The sequence below is a fragment of the Podarcis raffonei genome, chromosome 3 (assembly GCF_027172205.1).
Source record: "Podarcis raffonei isolate rPodRaf1 chromosome 3, rPodRaf1.pri, whole genome shotgun sequence".
Taxonomy (NCBI): Eukaryota; Metazoa; Chordata; class Lepidosauria; order Squamata; family Lacertidae; genus Podarcis; species Podarcis raffonei.
The window spans coordinates 72617635-72641948 of NC_070604.1; the positions used below are offsets into that span (position 1 = coordinate 72617635).

The window sequence follows — 24314 nt, forward strand, 5'->3', positions numbered from 1 at the left end:
CTAATGAAACAGTAAATAAAATGTTGTAAAAAGTAATGCACGCTCAAATCACAGACAGGAGAAGAGAAAACTTGCTTCAGATAAAAAGCCTGGGAGAGCATCATAAAATTAGCTATTGTAGGCATAATCGTATAATAAAAATCATGCAAGCATATCTACTGGAGCACATCAGGTAGGAACTATCAGGCACATCAGAAGGTTGCATATCAAACAGCCACTGCATTAGAGACCACTTTAAATTGCTCCCCATGGCAGCTGCTTCCAGGCAGCAAGCCATTTATATGTTGTGCTCAGCACACATGATCAAGGGATTTTCTATGTTGAAAAAGTAGTTTTAAAAAAATCAGAAAGCAATGGCCAGTTCAGGTGCCTAGCCATTAGTTTCTGCCTTATGCTCAGAAAAAGGAAACAAGCTCAAGACAGCTTACAAATTACAGGACTTCCTATAATTGGGGAGACTGAAGATATCTAAATTCTACACCTCCTTTCACAACTTCACTTCTTACTGTAATGCAAAACAAAGGAGAAACATGAATGACTTGACATCTGTGAGCTCCTGTTTGTGAAAAGGGAACCCAAGTTAATAAAGGAGGAATCAAGGCCAAATGAAAACCCCAAATAAGGAATCACAGCTTATTCTACAGATCAGACATATTACATAATTGTATCCAAAAATTGTATCCACACATTCAGATGTTAACACAGCCATTAACTGGTGACTCCCTTTTGTGTATAGTTCCTCCCCACCCAAAAAAAAAGTATTGGGTTTTTCTTTTGGTGACTAAAACAAGCACATCAAACAATATAGAACTTCATCTGAATAATACAGATGTGAAAACTTCATCTACTGTAAGATCTTACGCAGCTCTCGTTCCATTACTTACTACGCATTTCCCTTTAGACAATGTATTTAATTTTCTTGATTTACCCTCATCATTTCTTGATGATGTTCCAATCAATTTTAAATTAATAAACTGCCTTCATTTCAAATAAGCAGACTACCCTTTAGTAACATGTTGTAAACACTACAAAAGACAGATTGTTTGATGATGTATGCCAGCTCCTCCAATTTCAGCGTGTTTTATTTTGCTATTCTGAACTCAATCCAATTGTGTCTGGAATTGGGGGGCGGGTAGCTTAATTCAGGCTCGAAATAATTCCACAACTAACCAATCATTAGTATGTACCAGAAGTCTGTAACTATGTGAAAATTAATACCATCCATGTTATGGGGGTCAGAGTCAATTTGGTATTTGTGGAACAATACCAAAACAAAACATGTAAACCAGAGCTGGATTAACCATTAAGCAAAATAAGCATGTGCTCAGGGCGTCAAGGGGAGGGGGCACCACAGAATTTTTCCATTGCCTGTTTGGTGCATCAACAAAAAATGTAAAAACAAGATTCAGCCATGCTGAACTTTATAAAATAATGGTAAAATACAATATTGAGTGTGCCTTTCCAAATGTAGACATTTGCTTTTGTATATTTTTAGCATTAATGGTCAGAAATGACTCAGCTGAGTGTTCATTTTCTCAGTTGAAGTATATTAAAAATCCGAACAGAACAACTATGCAACAAGGCAGGCTGGATGCCTTATCTCTACCAAGTATAGAAGCAGATGTGTTACGTAAGATTAGTTTTCAGGATCTGATCAAAGACTTTGCAATTAGAAGAAGTAAGAAAAAAATTTCATATATAAAGTGGATGTATACAAAAATAAACATTGTTTTCCATCTTACTGTAGGTTTTGATTCACTTCCAGAAATAAAATTTTATTTTCTGGATCATTATTGTTTATATTTTGAATTGGATATATAAGGGGGCACTAAAATCTTTTAAGTGCTTTATGGCCTCTAATGTCTTAAAAAACCCAAAACATTTCCTTCCTATTTGGCCCAAAGGGTTCTTAGAATGGCTTACTAATCAATGATAACAGCAGTCTCTGCCCTCAGGCTTGCTACTTAAAAGAATGCACAAAAGGGGAAACGGGATGCTTAGGAAGAGGAAAAATGCAAATTTACTCTGCAATTCTTAAAGTAAAAAGTGTGCAATGGCATTGATATATAAAAAGTAACGGTAAGCATGCACTTTAATTTTGTCTTCTAGTAACTATTTCATCTTAAGCACTCTTGTGGTAAACACAAAGGATGATCAATATCCCTTTCAGATTGTCATAGGCCATACTTTACGCTGTAGTGTTTCTATCAACACTTGAACATAAATGCCCAATTGCTGGGATGATTGCTGACAGACTAACAGTTACAGGTTGTTCTCCTCTTGTACCAGTTACTATAAATATCAACACAATGGCATGGGGTTTTGTTTTTCAGTTTTAAAAAAAACAGAGTAGTGAAGCTTAATAGGGGAGTTCGCTATTGGCGTAACACTTTCAGGCTCAAAGATACTCATCTCTACTATATCTGATACATGATTTGCCAGTCCTTTGGAGACATTCAAGTATTGATGCATCCAAGTCACCTTTCTTCCCTTGTTAACAAGCAGCTGTTGTGTATGGAGTGTTTGGGGGTTTGTTGGTTTGTTTAATGCTTCCGATTTGTCAAGACCTGACGAACAGGATGGTTTTTACAGAGTGTACCATTTTCACTCCTTCAGGAGACTAAAAGGCCACATGAAACCAGGCTAGTTATTAATTTTTAATGGCAACTTCCTTGGTTCACGACAGGAACATCTCTCTGTGTGTGTACTATTTGTACTGAAGAAAAAACTTTGCAAGGAAAGAAAGAAAAACAGCATTCATACGAGTAATTTTCCAAACTGTCAAGTAACCCTCTCCACACTGACTTCTCCGCCAAGAAACCCTGCACACTGAAGATGATCCAGATGTTCTACAATGCGCAAGCCATGCCTGTTGTGTCTCACCATCCCTCAGCACAACATTCTCCTGCTCGTCAACGACGTCCTCTTTTCTTTTTCACTGAGGAACTCTGGGGCTCCACAAAAGAAAGTTTGAAACCCACTTGCACCAATGACAAGATTTAAGAGGATCAGTTGCCAGTCTATTGCTCAAAAGTTTCTCTTTTAGCTTTGGCATGGCTTGGTCACTCACAGTAGATGGTAACTAATAGACAGCCAATGGCACAGTCCACCTTTTCTGTTCGGACGGTCAACTCACCTACAGGGTGAAAGGGAGCTGGGGAAGTTATGGGAAGAGGGTGCTTTGGGAATGTTTTGGTAGTGCCTGAACACTGCGCCAGTCTTAAACAAACTGAACAGATTCTTCTTCACCAAACCATTATTAGGCTTTAAAAGTATAGGCCATCATAAAACATCCATATATAAAATTTTAAAAATATATACAAAGAAACAGCCATATAAAATATTTAATATCAAGGATTTTCATTGGAGTTTACTGAACAGACTATTCAGTTTTACCAATCTCAAGTTGAAATGTCAAAAATTGGGTGTTTCATGCACTTCTAATGGATTCTGTCAGTATTCAGATACCAAATTCTATTTACTCCTAAAGGAAATGTTACTCAGCATATGATGAAAATGCCAAACTAATTGGATTAGGAATTCAGCTCTTCTGACTGCCCATACAGCAAAGATAAAGCTAATTCTGTCTGTAACAACGATCATATGATTTTACCGACATGGATGTTCCACATATTTTGAATGACGTGTTAACAGTATTAATATTCACTGGAGAAGCAGCATACTGTGCAATGATTGAAACAATTCTCCTTATGTTCATGTCCCAATACCAAATCTAAGGAGAAATAGTTCTATAGTGCTTACACCCCATTTCTAAACACTTTAAGAGCCGAATCCCACACATGTTGATTAAGCAGTACCTCCCTGCAAGTTCAATTGGGCTTGTTCCAAAGCAATCATGCAGAGAGCAGCCTCCTCGTTTCAAGGGGGAGCATCTGAAGCAAAGCCCCCAAAGGGATAAAGTAGCCTCTACATGAGCAATGCAAAGTCATATACACATTTGGGTGACTGGGGGCTTACTATGGCAGTGGCTGGGTATTTCTTTTCTTAGAAGCTTTGGGGGGGGGAGTTGCGTGTCTGTGTTTGAAAAAGAGACACACACCATGGCAAATCTCCCACCACCAAAATCATTTTTTTAATTTCCAGTTTCTATGCTGTTTTAGTGATTGTATTCAGATGATGCCATTATTTTATTATATTCCTTTTGTATTCCTTTATATGCTATTGATTGTGGGGGTGGGGTTTGGGGGAAGGAACCCTTGTTTTGAAAAGTGGCATAAAAGTTGTTTTTAAGTGTGTGTGTGTGTGTGTGTGTGTGTGTGTGGAGGGCTTCAAACTGCAGCCCCTAAAACCAGGCAGCAATATGGCCTCCTCCAATTTGCTACCACCAAACCAGGGGTGACGTATTGACTGGGGAAACCCAGCCAGCTGGGCGGGATATAAATAATAAATTATTATTATTATTGGGGGTGACCATTTTGGCTTTACAAATAATGAAAGGGACACACGACTCATATGCTTACTCATAAGTAAATCCCACTGTGTTCTGTAAGATTTATTCATGGGTAAACATGCTCAAGATTTCACCAACAATATCCAGAATAGTCCAATTTTTTGAGTTGCCTTTGCATCCCCCTTGGAAATAAACTGAAACTGCTCCTCTGCAGCAGTAGTGCTGTGACAAGCCACTAATTTCACAAACAAGTACAGTGGTACCTCGGGTTAAGAACTTAATTCGTTCTGGAGGTCCGTTCTTACCTTGAAACCGTTCTTAACCTGAGGTACCACTTTAGCTAATGGGGCCTCCCGCTGCCGCCGCGCCGCCACTTGGCAATTTCTGTTCTCATCCTGAAGCAAAGTTCTTAACCCGAGGTACTATTTCTGGGTTAGCGGAGTCTGTAACCTGAAGCATTTGTAACCTGAAGCGTCAGTAACCCGAGGTACCACTGTATTCCACAGAAAAGAAATGCACCTAAGATGATTAAAATAAAAATGTGACCCAAGGAAAGAAGAAAGGGACATCCCTACAATGGGATTTAGTACAACCCATTCCTATCTGGTATCATATTTACAGCAGCAACAACAAAAGCCATGCTAACACCAGCGGCCTTGATTGGGATTCGATCTGACTGTTTTGGTACAAAGCCCATCTCCAGTGCTTTCAAGTCAAACGCTGACAACTGTCAATACTAGCTGATCTTGTCCACATCTGCCATCTGCAATGCAAGGCAGTATAATCTATATAAAGGAATGAGAAGGAACTGAAAATACTTTATAGCTGTTCAGCTTATGGGAATAAAAAAAAAAGCATCTAAAATCAATGTCATTTCCCAAGTGCAGCCTATTATCAGAGCCCGTTAAAGTATGATATTTACTCGAGCTCAGCTGAAATTTTTCAGAAGACATTTTTCTGAAGAAAAAAAAAAATCTGGTAATTTTTGTTTTACTCACCCTCCCTGTCCCCTTAGAAAAAGAAGCCCTGTCCGCAGGATTTTCTCTACACGTTCACCACCATTTTTTATGGTAGCTGCCACTTCCAGCCCTCCCTAACACACACACACACACACAGCCCCTAGGACAACACTAGGCAGTGTGGCAAGTGCAAAATTGTGGATAGGCTGCCCACACGGCTGTTCCTGCCGTTTGCACCAGCAGCAACACACAAAAACTGTTAGGGAAATAACTTGTGCTACTCTCACAGCTAACAGTGAGCCCCACCCCAGAGAATCCAACGGAGGAGCTCACTTTGCCTTGGAGAAGTTCAATGAAAGGTTTTCCTCAGTCTCTCGGCCCACAAGTAGGGTGCATAATCTGAAGAGGTCATTTGGACATAGGTTTCATGGGTGTTAAACAAGGATTAAAAAGTGCATAAAATAAGAACCACATTAATACAGGGCACTTGAATGGAAACAAAAATAAAATGGCAACCTTTTTGCAATGACTGTCGGAGCAAAGCCATAGGATGAAAAATAATGATTTCTGGTTTACAATACTGTATGGCCATTTTCATTTGCTATTGTTTGAACAAGTGGTTCTCTAAGCAGACAAGCAACCGGGCAGTCAACAAAAAGCCACAGTGGAAACATTTAAGTTCTGTAAATCTGTCATGTTCAAGTGGTTGCTAGTTTTCAGTACAACTGTACTTGACACTCTTTACCTGAAGCTTCAGAGATTAAAATAAAAGCAGCACAGCAGCAACATTCAAAAAAGGTCGCTTTACACATATATTTATTTATTTATTTATTTATTGTATTGTTCTCCTCTGACCACCTTAGAAATATATTACGGCGCTGTCTCTCAAGATGCCATCGTTACAGCTCAGGCATTCATTTTAATGGGCTGAGAGAGTGCGTGCTTTGAGGATCAAGCTGCCATGGCTTCTATTATCAGATGTCTTCCTGCCATTCACTAGCTGTGCAAGATGTGATCAGGCCCGGTTTCAAAGACTCGCTCCACTGATTATAGACAGTCTTATGTTTCTGAGAGTTGTAGTTCTGGCAGAGAAAATCCAAGGTTGAATCCCTGCTGACAACTGTCATGCCTGCCTGTCACCCCCAGGCAGTGCGCAAAACATTCTGGGTGTGAATTTGGGCTGCTCTCCTCTTCTAGGCTGAAACATGTGCAGAAACCAGACTGAAACATTTTGCAGGGGATTGTCTATTTTTACAAAGAATGTTATTTCATAGCTGTATCCTGCTTCGAGTCCCAGGATAAGTGGATTTTTTAAAAATTTAAATAAAACTAAAATGCATTTGAGAAGTTCCAAGTAACAACACAGGATTAATCTCCATATATGGAGATACAAGTCACTCCCTTGAAAAACAGTACACAGATTACACTTACAGCTTATTTACATCCTTATTACATTTAAATCTTAGTTTAGTTATTACAAGGAGCCTGGGTAACTAAGACTAAAGTCCGTCCAATCCAAGTCCCCATTTCAAACAAACAAACAAACAAACAATAAAATAAAATAAAAAATTATTTATACCCCGCCCATCTGGCTGGGTTTCCCAATCATGTGCAGATGTCTCTGGAAAGTTCATAGGACAATAGTCCCCCGTTGTTTGTTCCTGGTGTCTGCTATTGACGCATACTGATTCTTATGGTGGCTCCATTTTGCCATCATGGCTAATGACTACTGCTGGCTGGGGGGAGGGGGGAGTAATTGTGAGGATGTCAGTTTGCACAACATTTGTACCTTCCAGACCACTTTCTGGCAGCGTCCCTTGAGAATATACGACTTGGCATCTTTAATCTTGACAGTACAGATTCATTTGTGTGCATGTTTCGAAAGACTATAAAATGGCATAGAAATTGTAGGATTGTTGACATCAGGTGGCTAGATTATCTGAACTTCCAGCTCTTCATTCCTGTGTTTCTTCACGATAATAACTGAAGCTTTTCCCATACTTTGTTAAGGAAAGGTCAGAGGGGTTTACGTCATCTTCACACTTTGTTACTAGTTATGCTCAGCATCCTATTACACAGTCGCTGAGAATTCTCTGATTTGATTTACAAAGTAAAATGTCAAACTGGCACATTAGTTCATGTGTGCGTTTTACTCTTAATGGGAGAACACCCAACATTCCCAGCTAGTCTGCTTGGGAGCCCCATTTGGCCAGATGTCTGCCTTAAAAATGAAAGCTGCTATTCAGGTAAAATAATAACAAAAGGAGTATCCTACACACTCTGTAGTTTTACTTGCAAGTAAAAGCGTCAACCAGCATGTTTTGGAGGAGATGGAAACCAGGCAGTGCTATTTAATGAGTACATTTATTATAATAGGCGCACTTAGCTTAAGAAAATCGATGTTGCAGGAAAAAAGCCCACTGCTTCAAAAACCACCAAGAACACCCCCCCCCAAAAAAAACCCCATAGGTACTTGACATAATTGCAACAAAGCTCAAAGTACCTTAATTTTACAGTTATGATATATAGCAATGCAATATGTGTAAGTTTCACTCAAAGTGAAACAAAGACAGCCAATATTGCTAGCTCTTGTCTTTCCCCACTTCTGTTTCATCTGTGAAAATGACAGAGTAAATTAAGCCTCTCTGTTTAGAATGTGCTTTATCTTCCAAAGGTTGATCATTATATTCCTTTTCAGAAATTTAAGATTTAAAAAACTGTATTCATGTTAAATCAGCTTTCTAATCTGTGCCACACAATCTCATATTGCACTGGTTTATAACCAGTTCTTATCCCAGTTCAGGTGAGCTGATGAAATAAACAGCTCCAAAAAAACAACAACTGCATTTGCAGAATGAAGTAAGATCTAACAATGCAACCTTAATATAAATGTTGACAAATGCTGACACAAGTTGTCAAGAACCATTTCAATGAGTGACAATGCAAATAACCATGGCTATCTAAGTCCCGTGCAGCACTTCACTTTTATTAAGAATAGCAATGCACAGATACGGCATCGCAATGGGGAGGGGGACAGATCCCCCTGACAGCCAACAAGAAGAGAAGAAAAGAAGTGAAGGATGATACTGACATATATTGAGGGAGGGCCCTAGAAGATACCTATGTATACCTACTGATGGTACAGTTAAGGAAGGAGAATGTAGACCTGGAGGAGGTTCCCTTGCTCTTGCTTCCCAGCAGAAATGGGTGAAATGACAACAGCTGATTAGAGAAGGGCTTTTCATGGGTATCTGGATGGCAGAGAGAAGGGGTAATTCAGGCATGCTGGCTCTGCCTAATGTTATTTAAGAAGCTTTCCCCTTCTGACATCATCTTTTATTTTTGCAGTGCTACGTTCAAGAGAACAGTATCACTGTGAACCTTGCCAACTCCTCAACAGGGCTGGGGACGATTCCCCCCCCCCACTCATCTAAACCGGTCTACTTGCATATACAGTGGTACCTTACTGCTTCCATTTTATGGATCAATGGTCTCGTTAGATAGTAAAGTTCATGTTAAATTGCTGTTTTAGGGCTTGTTTTTAAAAGTCTGGAACGGATTAATCCATTTTGCATTACTTTCTATGGGAAAGTGCGCCTTGGTTTTGAAACGGAATTCCGGAACGGATTAAGTTTGAGAACCAAGGTACGTACCACTGTATGTTTTTGCCTTCCCAGCAGCATTCCCCAACAGATACAGCAGCCATCTTGAAACAGTGGCAAGTACATATCAAATCAAAGCTCCATAAAACACAGTGCCTTGTGAAAATTCCAGAAGAGTCGGTCAAGGGTGAGGAATTCTTTACTTCTGCAGAATGGGGTCTCTTTGAGATAGCACCCCGAAGAACAGGGTTTCGCGAATTCCTCGCGGCGCTTTCAGCAAAACGCTCAGAGTCCCAGGTTTTTTTCAGTGCAGTCTTTTTAATGTGAGCTATATACAAGTATTTACAAAAACAGTCCATACAGAGTACCTGCTCCTTAAGGCAAATGAATACTCTCCACCACAGCACCACCACACCACAGTACAACCACCACAGTTACTGTTGAACAGGCTTTCCTTTTTAAAACAGGTGATAGCCAATCACATTAATCACACTCCTGCTGAGTCACTCTGACCCAGCACTTCACAGAGTATTGCATCATCCTGTTGAAGCCTGCAGACTTACTCAGTATCCTGCAAATCCCAACACTCCTCCTTAAGTCAAAGGGTTGAGACCTAATAATTCTCTTAAGTCTCGAAATTTAGGAGCATCCAAACATTTTGTATACAAATCCGCCACATTACATTTTGTGTTACAGTGCTGTACCTTTAACACATTTCTTTCCAAAGCATTTTTCACATTTCCGTATCTTATAGCAATATGTTTACTCTTGCTCTTAAAGTTCTGTTGGTTAGCAAGCTGTTGTGCAGCCATGTTATCACTTAGCACAGTGATTGGCATTTCAGAAGGTATTCCAAGTTCTTTTGTTAGACAAGCAAACCACTCTATTTGTGACACACATTCGCTTATGGCTGAGTACTCTGCTTCACAAGTACTTGTGGCAACAAATGTTTGTTTCTGGGATTTCCACTGAACCAGGGCATTTCCAATATATATGGCATAGCCAGTGGTAGACTTTCCATTTTCTCTGTCCCCCCAGCTGGCATCAGCGTATGCATACACTTGCTGATCATATCCTATATCCAGCATCACTTTGTAATCTTTTGTGCCTTTCAGATACCTTAGGATTCTTTTAAGTGCTACCCAATCTCTCTGAGCCGGGTCTGCACTTCTTTGGCTTAACATGTGCACTGCCAATGTTATGTCGGGTCTTGTCCAACAACTTAAATATAACAGAGAACCCAACAGAGAATGAAACGCTGTTGCATTCTCACATTTTTGTCCTTCTGGTTCATTTTTGTACTGGGTAGTTATGGGAGTGTCAACCTCATTTGCCCTCTCCATTCCATATGCCTTCAGTAACTTTTCGATTTTTTCCTTCTGACTCAGAGAGTAGACGCCCTCTTCATTTCTCTGAACCTCTACTCCTAAGTAATTCTCTCCCAAATACTTCAGTTTGTATTTGTTACCTAGGCTGTTTATAAACCAAGACACTTGCTTTTGTGCAGTTGTTAGTAGACAGAGATCATCAACATACAAATGTAAATAACAAACACTTCCTTGCACCATTGCTGAATATAAACAGGAATCAGCCAGGCTTTGTTTGAATCCCATCTTTTTCAAAGTTGTGTCTATGCATTCATGCCATAGACGTGCACTTTGGTGTAAACCGTATAGTGCCCTTTGAGGCTTTAACACCATGCTGTCTTTTTCCAGCTCATAACCTGGTATTTGCTGTAAATACACCTTGGCGTCAATAGGAGCATTTAAATATGCTGAGGCAACATCAAAATGATTAACTTTTAACCCTGTCAGACTTGCCATTGCTAAAACTGATTTTACTGTTTCAGCCTTTGCTGTTGGGGCAAACACTTCCATCATAATGTATCGTTTTCCTTTGTGTAAAGCCCCTTGCAACCAACCTGGCTTTCCTCTGACAACTACCATCAGCCAGCTTTTTCACTTAAAAAACCCACTTACAGTTTATGGGCTTTTTACCTTCAGGCAATTCTGTAGGTACAAACACATTGTTGTTTAGCAGAGAGTTATACTCTGCCTGCATTGCCTTTAACCACGCCTCTTTCTCTAGAGTAGGTAACTCTTGCACTTCTTCAAAGTTTTCTGGCTCAGTTACACAAACCTGGTTTATGGTGGCTGGGAACCCATAACGGTCTGGAGGTTGACCTTTATTACTTCTTGCAGACCTCCTTGGTTCATTAACCTCACCCCCTGGGCTACCTTCAGGACTACTTTTGGGGTGGATTGATTCTGAAGATTTACCTCCTCCTGTCCCTGTTGCACTTTCTTCTCTCCCCTGCTCCATGCTAGCAGCTGGAGAAAAATGCTCAACCGTTACCTCCTCCCTTTCAGTTTTTCTGGGAGAGCTTTGTTTCAACTGCCTTATCAGGTACGCTCGGCAGTAAAACTTTTTCTGGCAGCAGGTTTGCATGTATCTTGGGCCAATTTCTTTGCTCGTTAAAGCTGGCTGATCGACTATAGCTCAAAAGATTTTTATCATCTTCAAACCTGTAGGCTTTCGTACCACTTTCATACCCAAGAAATAGCAACTGCTGTGCCCTTTTCCCACCTTTTCTTCGGTTCTTTACAGGTATGTCAACCCACGCCTTTGTCCCAAAGATTCTCAAATGTTGCAAACTGGGACTTTTGTTATAGAGAATTTTATAGGGTATGTCATCTAGTACCCTTGACCATAAGCGATTCCCAATATAATTCGCGGTCTTAATACTCTCAGCCCAGTATTTAATTGGAAGATTTGCATCTGCTAACAATGCTTTCATTTGTGTCTGCAAGACACCTCCCCTACGCTCTGCTACTCCATTCGCCTGAGGCGTCGCCACATTGGTAAGCCTATGTTTAATCCCTTGGGAACGCAACCAGTTTCTTAGGGAGCTTGCCATAAACTCTCCTCCCCTGTCTGTCTGAATAGAGCACACCTTTTCGCCAAGTTGCCTTTCTACCCTTCTTACCCAGAACTTCAAAGTTTGGGCAACGTCAGACTTTTGCTTTAATGGATAGACCCAGCCAAATCTAGAATAGTCATCCACTAGGATCAAACTGCACTTGTTATGGGAGACACTTGGTGGAAAAGGACCAGTTACATCAGCATGAATCAACTCCAGTGGTTTTTTGGTTTCTCTCTGGCTTGCTCTTGCTACTGGGCAAGCCCTGCTTTTAACCTCCTTGCAGATATTAAAGTCTAAGTAATTATCACAACTTTTTATGTTTTTCATCCCCCCACACAACTCCAATGTTTTGTTTAGCACCTTATAGCTAGCATGAGCCAGACGCCTGTGCAGGAGATGAATACACATATCATGGGTCGGGACATTTTGCACATTCGCAACCTTAGACTCACACTGCAGTACATACATATTAGTTCTAAGGATAGCATTTGCCAACACTGCCCCATTTTGTTTTATCTGGCACTGATCTCCCACAAAGTTTATTTCAAAGCCTGCTTTTGCCAAGTCAGGAATGCTCAGGAGATTGTTTTGCAAACTAGGCACACACAACACATTCCTGAATGTGTGTCCCAGTTGTGGGAACACAACCTCCCCCTCACAAACCACATTAGCTTTCTGGCCCATAGCAAGACTTACATGTTTTTTGTTTGAAGCCCTAGCATCAGTTAGCAATTCTTTTCTTTTACAAAAGGTTTGAGAAGCTCCACTGTCCAGAACCCACAGCTCTTCATTTTCTTGACCATCTGCAGACACCCAAGCGGTAGACTCTCTCTGCTGCCTCCTGTGCTTCTGCAGTTTTTGTTGTTTCCTCGGGCAGTCCCGCAGCAGAAGTCCACTGGACTTGACGCAAAAACACCTTTTTACTTTGTTGACCACCGGCTGGTCTGCAGCAGCTCCTCCTGGCTGTTTCTCCGGCTCCCGACACCTCTGCTCTTCCCGGCTGTTGTTCCCTGTGGGATGCTCCAACAGCTGGGCTGAGGTCATCTTTCACTCTGCACGCCTGTCCTCCTCTGCATACAACCGTCGGGTAACGTATTCCAGAGTCAGCTTATCAGTCTCTACAGACTCGAGGGAATTGACCAGCATATCATAGCTGTCATCAAGGGAACTCAGGACTATAAAGACTTTGTCCTCTTCCCCCACAGGCCTCCCTCTTAAGGCTAGCTCCTGGAAACAGCCTGTTAGGAATTTTAGGTGGTTCACCAGGGAGTCCCCCGGTTTCTTCCGACACCGGTACAGTCTCCTGGTCAATGTTATCAGTGAGCCAGCTGTCTCTCACACATGGACAGCCTTGAGCGCATTCCACGCCTCACTTGCCATCACCTTATCAGCTACGTAGACTAGCTGGCTGTCGTCCACTCCAAAAATGATTGTAGCCAAAGCTTTCTCATCCTTTTCTAGCTGGGCCTCTGCTAGTGCCAGCTTTTCATCGTCGTCCTCATCCTCCTCAGGGGGCTGCGGTGTAGTTTCCACCACCTTCCACAGGCCCTCATGTTTGAGGAAGTGTTGCATGCGGACCAACCAGGTGCTATAGTTCGTGGCCGTCAGCTTCTCCAGCAACACGCCAGTTCTGGACTGCTCCATCCCTGCAGCTCACCTCTACCACCCACGGCTAGATAACTGCCACCTGTACTCTTGCGCAGCGGAAGCGTGCTGGCCCATAACCCTGTCGCAAATTCCTCGCGGCGCTTTCAGCAAAACGCTCAGAGTCCCAGGTTTTTTTCAGTGCAGTCTTTTTAATGTGAGCTATATACAAGTATTTACAAAAACAGTCCATACAGAGTACCTGCTCCTTAAGGCAAACGGATACTCTCCACCACCACACCACAGCACAACCACCACAGTTACTGTTGAACAGGCTTTCCTTTTTAAAACAGGTGATAGCCAATCACATTAATCACACTCCTGCTGAGTCACTCTGACCCAGCACTTCACAGAGTATTGCATCATCCTGTTGAAGCCTGCAGACTTACTCAGTATCCTGCGAATCCCAACACAGGGGTGCGAACTTGAATAATATATTGGGGGGCAAGTGAGCCCGAACCTTCATAATCGATCACATGATGTGGTGCACAGACACCATTTGAATGGCAATGCCCATCAACTTTGGGGGGGGGGGTTGGCTCCCTTAAATATTTTATTGGGGGGGCAAAGACCCCTTGGCCCTAGGAGTTGGCTCCTATGCCTAAAAGTCTTGGTGGATTTTAACAAACCAAATGCTAAACTCAATGAAACAGATGCTTTATCTCAATTTGTTATTGCATTTTTAGTATTAGATTTATCAAACAGAAAATTAAAAACCTATGCCATAAAGGGGGAAAAAATTGTGACGCATTTGGAAGGCAGAAGAAAATTCTACCACACCTTTGAATACAATGTGCACAATATGGGCAAAATCCACCAGAAGAATGCTCGGTTGACAATCTGCACCTCTCTTACGCAGGTAAACTTTCACAGAACAGGTATGCTCTTGGAAAGAATAATGCAAAGTTCTTAAACGCCTCTGCAAACTTCAAATGCTTAATTGAAGTCAAGCAGCCAAATGCCTATGAAGATTTGGCTTTAAATGCTAAAGCACTGCCGCACTAGGTATTTAAATTTGTGTGTGATGCTTACCTGTATAGATACAAACATGAGTGAGCAGCAGGGAGTCTGCTATTATAAGAAAGGAGGGCATAAAACATAAGCATCACAAAATCAAGAGGCAAATGAAGGCGCTCGACTCTCCCTTTAATAGAACTAGAGAAAACAGATTGTGTTCATCTTGCTTGGGGCCAACAACCACATTGTGTGGAATTCAGCCAGTCTCTATCACAAGGCTCACTTAGGAGGTTTGCTATGTTAAGGAATGAAGCAGATGGAATATTTTCTTCCAACAAGATAATTCTGGAGAAAACTGTTAGAAGTACTGGGGAAAAGTTTTTAGCTTAATCTGCTATTTCAGGAGATTAAAGCAGGGGGGGGAGGGGGTAGCAAAAGAGAGAAAGAAGAGCCAAATAAAAACAATTTTGCAGAAACAGAAATATTCTAATGGAAAACAAACATTTGAAGTGCTTGCTGCCAGCATTGTAAACTCTAGCTGAAATAAATGCAGCTCCTGCATTTTGCTTGGGACCTGAATCTACATAAGGAGGTCCACAGGTTTCACACAGGGGCAAATCAAGACTATTAGAGGCCCTAAATCAGGCATAGGCAAACCCGGCCCTCCAGATGTTTTGGGACCAGAACTCCCATCATCCCTAGCTAACAGGACCAGTGGTCAGGGATGATGGGAATTGTAGTCCCAAAACACCTGGAGGGCCGAGTTTGCCTATGCCTGCCCTAAAGCACTGAAAAGTTATGCTGCCTTCCAATATTTAATGCAAAATAAAAACAAAACTAAAATTTATTTTTTTGAAATGACACAAAACTTACATGTATGCTGAAATGTACATGCATGTTTGTTTGTCATGTGTTTGTTTGAGAAATCCTAAACACAAAATCAATTGCATAATAATAATTGACAAAACCAAGTAAAAGATCAAATAATAAAAAGGACTGTGAGAATCAACAAACAAACACTGAGCAAGTATAAAAATGTATACAGTACAGTGGTACCTCGGGTTACAGACGCTTCGGGTTACAGACTCTGCTAACCCAGAAATAGTACCTCAGGTTAAGAACTTTACCTCAGAATGAGAACAGAAATTGTGCGGCAGCGGGAGACCCCATTAGCTAAAGTGGTACCTCAGGTTAAGAACAGTTTCAGGTTAAGAATGGACCTCCAGAATGAATTAAGTTCTTAACCCGAGGTACCACTGTACAGTAATCTTCAGGGATCCTATTAGATACAGACATAGGTCATAAAATCAAAATAAAATTATCTGTTCTACAATGACCTTTGAGTACTTTTAATTTAAATGTTAACATTTCTCAACAATGTGATATACCTTACCGTTCTGTACCAACAGCTCAATTAAGCTCCAGCCATATCCCAAATCTTACAATTGTGTGTTGTGCAATGGCCATTAAATGCCCAATTACCTCCCTAATACAGAATCTAAAAAGTACCTGTGCTCATGCCTACAATGGACCTCAGGTTTCCCTAACTTAAGGTTGGTGGGGAATATTAATTGCTCAAGGGGAGGGAGCAACAACACACAGCCCGAAGATATCCCATCAAGCACTACTCACTAGTGTAGATGAGAAACACTGGGATACGATTGCAAAGACATAAAATTGAGAGTGCTCATGTGTGAACATAAAGTGACCCATGAACAAACAAATGCCCTCATGTGGGCACAGCCCACACGTGTGTAGATGGATAATAATAATAATAATAATAAATTTTATTTATATCCCGCCCTCCCCAGCCGAAGCCGGGCTCAGGGCGGCTAACAACAATAAAACAATACAAAAGTACAACACAAACAACACTCTAAAATCATTCATTATAAAATTAATAATAATTTAATCATGAAATAATTGTTCATCTTTTTAGAGAAACTGGTAAAAAATAGTCAACATCAAGGAGAAGGACAGTAAAAAAATAGTCATGTGAATAAGCTCCAAATCAGAAAATTCCATTCCTAGCAGCAGCTCATCTCCTGAAGAACACAGAGAGACAAGAATGTATACAACCCGTTCTGTGACAAACTTATCTCACATCTGTGCCCCATTCAAGGTGCTACTGTTAACCTTTAAAGCTCCACAGTCTTGAGACAACATGCTTTATGGCCTGTCTTCCACTTTACAAACCCCTCACACCAGTTGCACTCATCAAATCAACTCTGTTCCATATTACCTCACTACATGAAATCATCAACAGCTAAGGGAAGAGTTTTTACAATCATTCTGAGGATCCTGAATGACCTCAGAGTGTGATCAAATATTGTTTGTCCTTGATGGTATTCTGGAGGAGTTACAAAACTCATCTATTTCATCTAACCCTGGGGAGCTGGATATGATAACCGTGCGATATAGTTTTCATTTGCCAACTGTGGATTTGTGAGTGTTGTGGTTCAAATGGAATTATTATTGTATTTTTATGACAAAAGGAAAGGCACTGAGCAGAGTTCCAAAACCAAGGCAACACCGCAAAAGCATATATGCCAGTCTCACCTTAAAAAGTGGTGGGGTACAAGGCAAAACCTCCCCAGAAGATTCTAACATTAAATGCTGATTATCAGTATGACACAATGGTAAAAGGATGAATTAATAGCGCATAACTGAAGAGGGTCAACATAGGTGAAAAGGCCTTAAGAGAGCTTGATAAAGAAGCATACTTGAACAGGCAAAAAAGAAAGAAGCAAGAAAAAAGAAAGCCTACTAAAATTCACATTATGTAAATACTAATCAGTTTTGTCCTGCTGTCATTTCTTTTTTCATTGAGGGGAGAAAAAAAGAAAGAAAGAAAGAACCTGAAAGGATTAGATCAATGAAAATCAGATTTTTAACATTAAGTTTCAGTAATCTGGTTACGAAGCTTTTAGTGATATTGTAATTATTCTGAAGTCTCGAACAGATGTTTCTACTGAATGTATTCCACAGAGGATACCAGATCAGCAAAGGCAAGAAACGCAAACCTTATGTGTGCCCAAAATTATTTCAGTTTATTAGAAAATTAAGACTGAAAAAGGAACCCAGCCGGGCAGTACAAACATAAAGCTGATGATCAGGAGCAGCATGTAGGATATAAACACACAGTCTCCAAAAATCTTAACCAGCTTCTGCAGTCAGAAGGAATCCTGGAGAGAGACCAGTGTCCATGTACGTCTGAACCATGGTTATGGGCAGCACAGAAAGAACAAGGGGATACCACACTTTTAGTTATTTATTGCATTTATGTCCCATCTTTTCCTCCACAGAAGTCAGGGTGGTGTATGTGGTTCTCCCCTTCCCATTAAATCCTCACAACAACCCTGTGAGATAGGGTTAGGCTGAAGAAGAAGAAGAAGAGTTTGGATTTGATATCCCGCTTTATCACTACCCTAGGGAGTCTCAAAGCAGCTAACATTCTCCTTTCCCTTCCTGCCCCACAACAAACACTCTGTGAGGTGAGTGGAGCTGAGAGACTTCAAAGAAGTGTGACTAGCCCAAGGTCACTCAGCAGCTGCATGTGGAGGAGTGGAGACGCGAACCCAGTTCCCCAGATTACAAGTCTATCGCTCTTAACCACTACACCACACTGGCTGAGAGGTACTGACTGCTCCAAGGTCACCCAGAGAGCTTCATGGCTGACTGGAGATTCAAATCCTGGATTCCCAGGTCATCTCTCTCTACCCTATAGAGGAAGATGGAGGGGTTGGGAGAAGGCCCATGCAAGCCTGTAGCTTGCTTCCAAACTCGTAACTTTTCCTCTTATGCAAACACAGAAAATAAGGTGTCCACACATGAGACCCTTCACTAGATTTGGTGCGCACAGTCCCAAAGCTGAGGCTGCATGCATGCATTATGTTCCTTACTGGCAGGGCTTTTTTTCAGCCGGAACTCACAGGAATTTCGTTTCGGCACCTCTCAGGTGGACACCATTGCCGTTAAAAGAGAACGAGGGAGGCATTCGTGATGAGTTCTGGAACCCTTTTTTTCTAGAAAAATAGCACTGCTTGCTAGTTTGGAACATTTAATGCCCTGCAAAAGTCAGTCTTGGTAGTGCGCTGCATCTGTTTCGGATGAACAAGACTGATTCAACCTCCTCAGCCTCTCTCTCCTTCTGACCGAAAGGCAGCACATGAGATTCTGCAGTTTAGTACCCACTGTACTTGCCACAGCATTTTCAGAATGCAAGCAACGGATTAATTAAGCTGAATCACTTTCTTCCATGCAACTGCACACAAAATGCTTTGCATTTAATCATCAAAGGACTCTCCACACACAAAAATGTGTAAGGCAGAGGTTTATCACGTGGGGCATGGCTGTGCTGCAATGTCAGTCTTCTAGGAGAACTAAGTAGTTCTCAAACTGTGGTCTGTGAGATCCATTCAGGTGGTCTATGGGAAGGTCACAGAACAGTCAATAATATATATACTTTGTGCTGCGCCTTCTGATGATGACAGAAATTGTGGCCATTTTTACCAGGGCTGGATTACTGAATAGGTTAAAAGGGCCCCAACCTAGAACACATGATTTTCATCACAAGGCACTGGTGATGTTTATGGTTTTTTGTACCTTAAAATGCACCAGTTAAAGGGGCTCTTCTCAGTGGTATGGTTTACACACCATAATTTTCATGATATGGTGTTGGTTTTGACAGTGGTGATGCTTTTTGTTGTTGCCTTCCCATATTTAAGCCAGAAACAAAGTATGGGTGTTATCTAAACTGGTATCAACCACCCTGCTACATTGCACATGTAGTTTAACTTGATTAATTTTATCAGCTGCGCAAGTGGAGTTTTAACATGATACATTTTATCAGCTAGCCTGTGCTTATGGTTCACAACGGAATCAATTCAGCAAAACTACGGTATATGTATTGCTTTTATTAGTCATAGTTTTGTCTGCTGTGCGCTCATTTGAGTTTAATTTGGTAGAGTTTCCATATCATGGGATAAGGTTTTCCTACCAGCGTTTGTGTCTGAAAAGTTCTGGGCACTTCCCATGTAATCCTATTCTTCTGAGTAAACATCTAGGTCTCTTGATACCCAGGGAGACTTGCTCTTGGTTATGTGTGTATAAGATTGCAAGGTCCAGTCTTCAAATAACTGATATTCCTTAGTGTCCTTAAGCGTGTATAGTCTACTTTTTGTAGTGCAAAAGCCAAGTAGTATCCATGAAGAGAGGTTTTGGATTATTCTCCTGGGGAGTATAAAAGCTATATTCAGTTGTGAACATGTGCCACTTAATTTTCATAGCAACCAATTAGTATGCATGATTGTTCAGGAAATATATGCATTAGAACCTTGGAAATTTGATTTAAATTGAGTATTTAGATCAATCCGCCCCGCACATAACAGCTACTGATAGAGTTAGAGGCCTGATAAAATATTCTTTGCAGGTAGTATTTCTCCACTGCTGTCCAGAAAGGAAGTAGTGCTTCTACCCTGGATAACAATAACTGTCAGCAAAACAAGATGCAGCAGACTGGCACACAATATTTCAACAAATGTATGCTTTATCAAGGAGTATAGAATTTTCCTCAGTATTCCACATTATTTACTGAAGAACAGAAACACACACACACAGCTTTTTACTGAAAGCCAGACTTTCCACAAATTCCCTCTGGAATGCAAGACAGTAGCAAGAACTAAAATGAAGGGAGCTATTACAAATACTTCACTTAGTATTTTCAGTGACTGAAAAGAAAAAAAGAAAAGGGAAAAAAACCCACACAGACTAAACCACCAAACTTAACTTTTAAAAGCTTTTCAGATATTCAGACCAAGGATGCACAATCTCTTGGGGATATAAAAAAAACACATCATTCAGAAGTAAACGAGTATCACTACACAACCATCACAGCTTTTCTGAACATTTCACAGACATTCCAGTCCACTTGTGAACACCTAAATCCATGAATCAACCAACCACAAAATGCATCTCAAAATATACAGATGAATTAAAATGTATCAAAAAGCATTTTTAAAAAATATGGCTAAAAAAAACATAAATATGCATCTGTTCTTTTTTTTTGGTATAAATTACCATAAATTACTAATTATATAAAGTTCCAAATAACTGAAGTAGAACCTGTAAAAATTACTATGTTGAGGTGCATATAGATCCTTGGGATAAATAAAATAAGAGGCTTATGGGAATGATCTCCTTCTTCCTTCCAGTACAATATGGTTACATCACTGGTGTGGTCTGGGCCACAATATAACCGCAGACTATAATGTGTTTAATCTGGGTTTTTTCTGTTGGTTTAGCCATGCCTAAGGTTGCAACCACATGAATGCTTTTCTAGTAATAAACCTCACTCAACACAATTGGGGTTAATTTCCAAGTAATCATGTACTGGATTGTGCTGCAACTCTCTGTTGGATGGTGGAAAATTAGTTTAAGCCTTGCTTCCTTTTCTTCCATGGTCTTGCAAGCTAGAAAACATTTAGTGAAATTGGCAACTCAGGCCCAATAGCTATGAATCATAGCAGGAATGATTTGTGACAGATCACATGTTGGCAGAAACTTCTATTGTGAGTCCAGCTGTTTTGATTAATATGAGCAGGCCCAAGTGGACAAGGGTGTGACCAAAAGCAGAGGAACACTTCTGACAACTGGGGCTTTCTCTCCAGCTTCTGAAATGCAATACACATCAGAGTTGGGAAGGTGATAACCCACCAGCTAAGGGGAAGAGAAGAAAAAATGAGTTTGCAGTTGTAAGCTGGGAAGAAGCAGAGTGTGAATATATTTCACTAGAGGTAGCTTAACTGTGCTGTGGGCAGTCCCATCCAGGTAGCTAAAACAATGGTTCTTTAGGAACCAATAGCTCGGCTAGCTGTTGCTAAAGCCTATTTGCTTCCAATGTGTATATTTGTAAATAAAATGTGTCTGAGTGCTATCTCATCCAAAGCAAACTAAACCCTCCAGTCCAGCATTGTTAATGGACTTCTTACCAATGAAGGATGTGGAGAACACTATGTTTATGTGCCAGCTAGTCATCATAGAAAAAACTGTTTAGAAACTGCTGTCTACTTTTGCTTTTGTTCTTCCGTCCCTGTTCCTTGCCCTTGTGTGTTGTGTTTTGTTAAGATTGTAAGCCTATGGAAGGGATTTGTCTTAATTTGATTGTATGTAAGCCACTCTTTTTTGGCTGAAGAGTGGGGTGCAAATGCTCTAAATAAATAATATTAAATAAAAAAAGAGTCCCCTTTGCTTAATGGGAAATCTTAATTCATCAAAACAGATGTTTCAGAAGAGTTGTTTTGTTTAGGTTTGCCCAATGACCTCCACCAACATGAATGATCTTATTTAAGCCCTGCAACAGAGATTGGGGAGAAGCTGGAAGGGGAGAGGTACCCCCCGCCAAACTTCTGTAACCTCCAGTCCAGCACCTTCTCTTTTGAAGTCTCTCACTTTAAAAGAGGGAGGATGTATCTCTACTGTGCTTCTACTGTCTCCTCTCTCTTATTCATCTTCTGAGGGCAACACAGTGGGAAGGATTACACCCATAGTGTTGCCTAGAGAAAAAGAATGGACACCTGCTTCTGCCTACTCTCTGCTTTTCCCCTTTCTCTCTGAGCAGTATACCACAAAGGGTTGGCGATCTCACCTGAGGCTCTCTCTATGAAACTGTTTATTCATTTATTGGATCTAGGGCCACATTCACCCCAGCCATCCCTCCAGGGATTGCATGGCTGCAATGGGTGTGGCCTGGCCATTTAATACACTTGCTTTGCACACCACAGGTGACTGATCACATGCCAGACCCCTCTGGAAGACTCTGCCTGCTCCTGGGCATCCCCTTTCTAGAGTGGCACAGCAGTAAAGACTAGGAGCCATCCAGAGGCAGCAAAAGCAGGCAGAGGCTGCTCTTTGAAGAGTAGTTACCTCTGCCTCCTTATTCATCACCTTTCTCTTGACAGTATGATGGGAAGGACTGAGTTCACAGGGCCCCATGACACAGGGGAGTGAGAGGATGAGGTGGCTGCTCCTTAACTTATGTTGTACCACCAAGGTTACAAGTGAATGGGAAGAGGCTCAGGCTTTCTTCTGCCTATGCCTAGAGGGGATGAGCTGGAGAACGAAGGTAGAGAAGCAGACAGCACTTTCTCTAGCTTGCCTGAGCTCAAGAACCACAGCAGTGGGGCAGCAAGACAGGGCGGCAGTGCCCATTTTCTGCTACAGGGCAACAGGAGGAAGAAATAAGGTAAAATAAAAATAAAAAGGTCCAGGAGGAAGAAATAACCTTTTCCTGACTGATTACCTCTCCTCACGAGCAACAGCTGCTAATTTGGCGGCTGCTGCTACTTTCAAAAATAAGTGTCACAGTGAAAACTTTTTCTCCCTAAGGGGTGCTTAACCTAACCTGGTGTTTTGGCTCTCACGCTGGGGAGGGCTGAGTGTGCAAAGTAGCATCCAGATGGAGGAGGCAGTGAGCTTTTGGTGTTACACAAGAGTAGGCTGCTCTTTTTAGGAAAAAGGTGTCTCTCCCCCGCCCCCGCCCCAAATCACTAACCAATGAATTTCTGTGATATGAACAGCATTACTGTTTGGATCAGAAGCCTGTTAAGTACCTAAATGCTTGCTTGACTATAATTAAAGATACGTTCGTTTTTATTTGTTAAGTGGGGTGGAATGCAAAAAAGGGGGAATATATATGTATGTACATGGATAAAGTAAAATGTTTAGCGGGTATTTTGGCAATGTACGAGCTACATAGAATTTATATAAACTGGAGCTCACAGGCTGCGGTGTCACGTGGGTGTATTTCTGTGTTCATACATAGGGATTAGGATATTCAGCAAAACTGCACTGTTCCTGGAAAACCACGAACACCCTTCACCCGCCCGCCATTTCCCCGTTGTGCCGGGAGGGGATCAAAGGGGGACGTTGCATCCGGGTCCCACTCACCTATCATAGCCAGCGGAGGAGGAGGAGGAGGAGGGGGCGCTCACATAGCCTGCCCTGTCCACATTCACAGCAATGTCAACCTTCAGGATACAACGCTCCCTGCAGGCCGCCGGAGCTGCAACCCGAATACTGCGCAGGCGAAGTGAGGCGCTTCTTGCGGCAGTGCACTCTGGGAAACGTAGTCTCCTTGCTTGCTCACTTCCCCGGCTTCGCCCTGCTAATGTCTATAAATAGCGCATAACAGGACGTCGCTACAGCAATAATACACAGCACAAGCAAATATTGGTATCTGCCCTCCCGCCGCCGCCTTGTTGTGTTCAGTACCAGGAGACAGGAATAAAAGCGACGCCTGAGTCCCGCTGCAGGCATTCAGGACCTCAGTGATTTAAAGGGCGGGTGGGATAATTTGCCCTCAACCTTTGTGAGGCAAGTGGGCGCGCTGAGCACGGCATTCCTCTACTGCTTCGTTCACAGGCATATCCTATGACCTTTTTGCCTTTGCTTACCACGCTTTCACTAGCTTTATGAGGTGGAGTGAGAGGATGTGTACTTGGAGCAGGTGCAGCACATTCGTATAGCAATTTTTACGCAGGTGTAAGTCCGCTGGGTTCCACCACTCCCAAGAAATGTGTCAAAGGTGAATCAAGTGTGAACTGAAGTGTTGGAAAAGTAACAATAGGGAAGTGTGAGTTTACAACACTTCCCAGGATATTTAAGCTGCAATCCTATACCTGGAAGTAAGCTCCGTTGAATTCTGAACAGACGTGTGTATTTATTACTATTGTTGATTTATCCACCTTCTAAACCACAGTCTCAAGGAGATTTACATATTGGATAATTAAAATCAGTTAAAAACACAAAAACAGCAAAGA

At 41.5% G+C, this 24314-nt stretch overlaps 1 protein-coding gene across 4 annotated transcripts in view; it reads right to left on the reverse strand.

The window, feature by feature from the left end:
• PRKN (parkin RBR E3 ubiquitin protein ligase) overlaps positions 1-23668 on the reverse strand; it is a 589279-nt gene extending 565611 nt beyond the window's left edge. Inside the window, exon 1 of one of the 4 annotated variants that reach the window (XM_053382342.1) lies at positions 23443-23657. In XM_053382342.1, coding sequence (XP_053238317.1) covers positions 23443-23449 — 7 coding nt within the window. In that variant the 5' untranslated portion in view covers positions 23450-23657. Of the gene's footprint in view, positions 1-23442 lie in introns of all 4 variants that reach the window. The other 3 variants (XM_053382339.1, XM_053382341.1, XM_053382343.1) reach the window with 3 other exon arrangements.
• Positions 23669-24314: the final 646 nt, after the last annotated feature.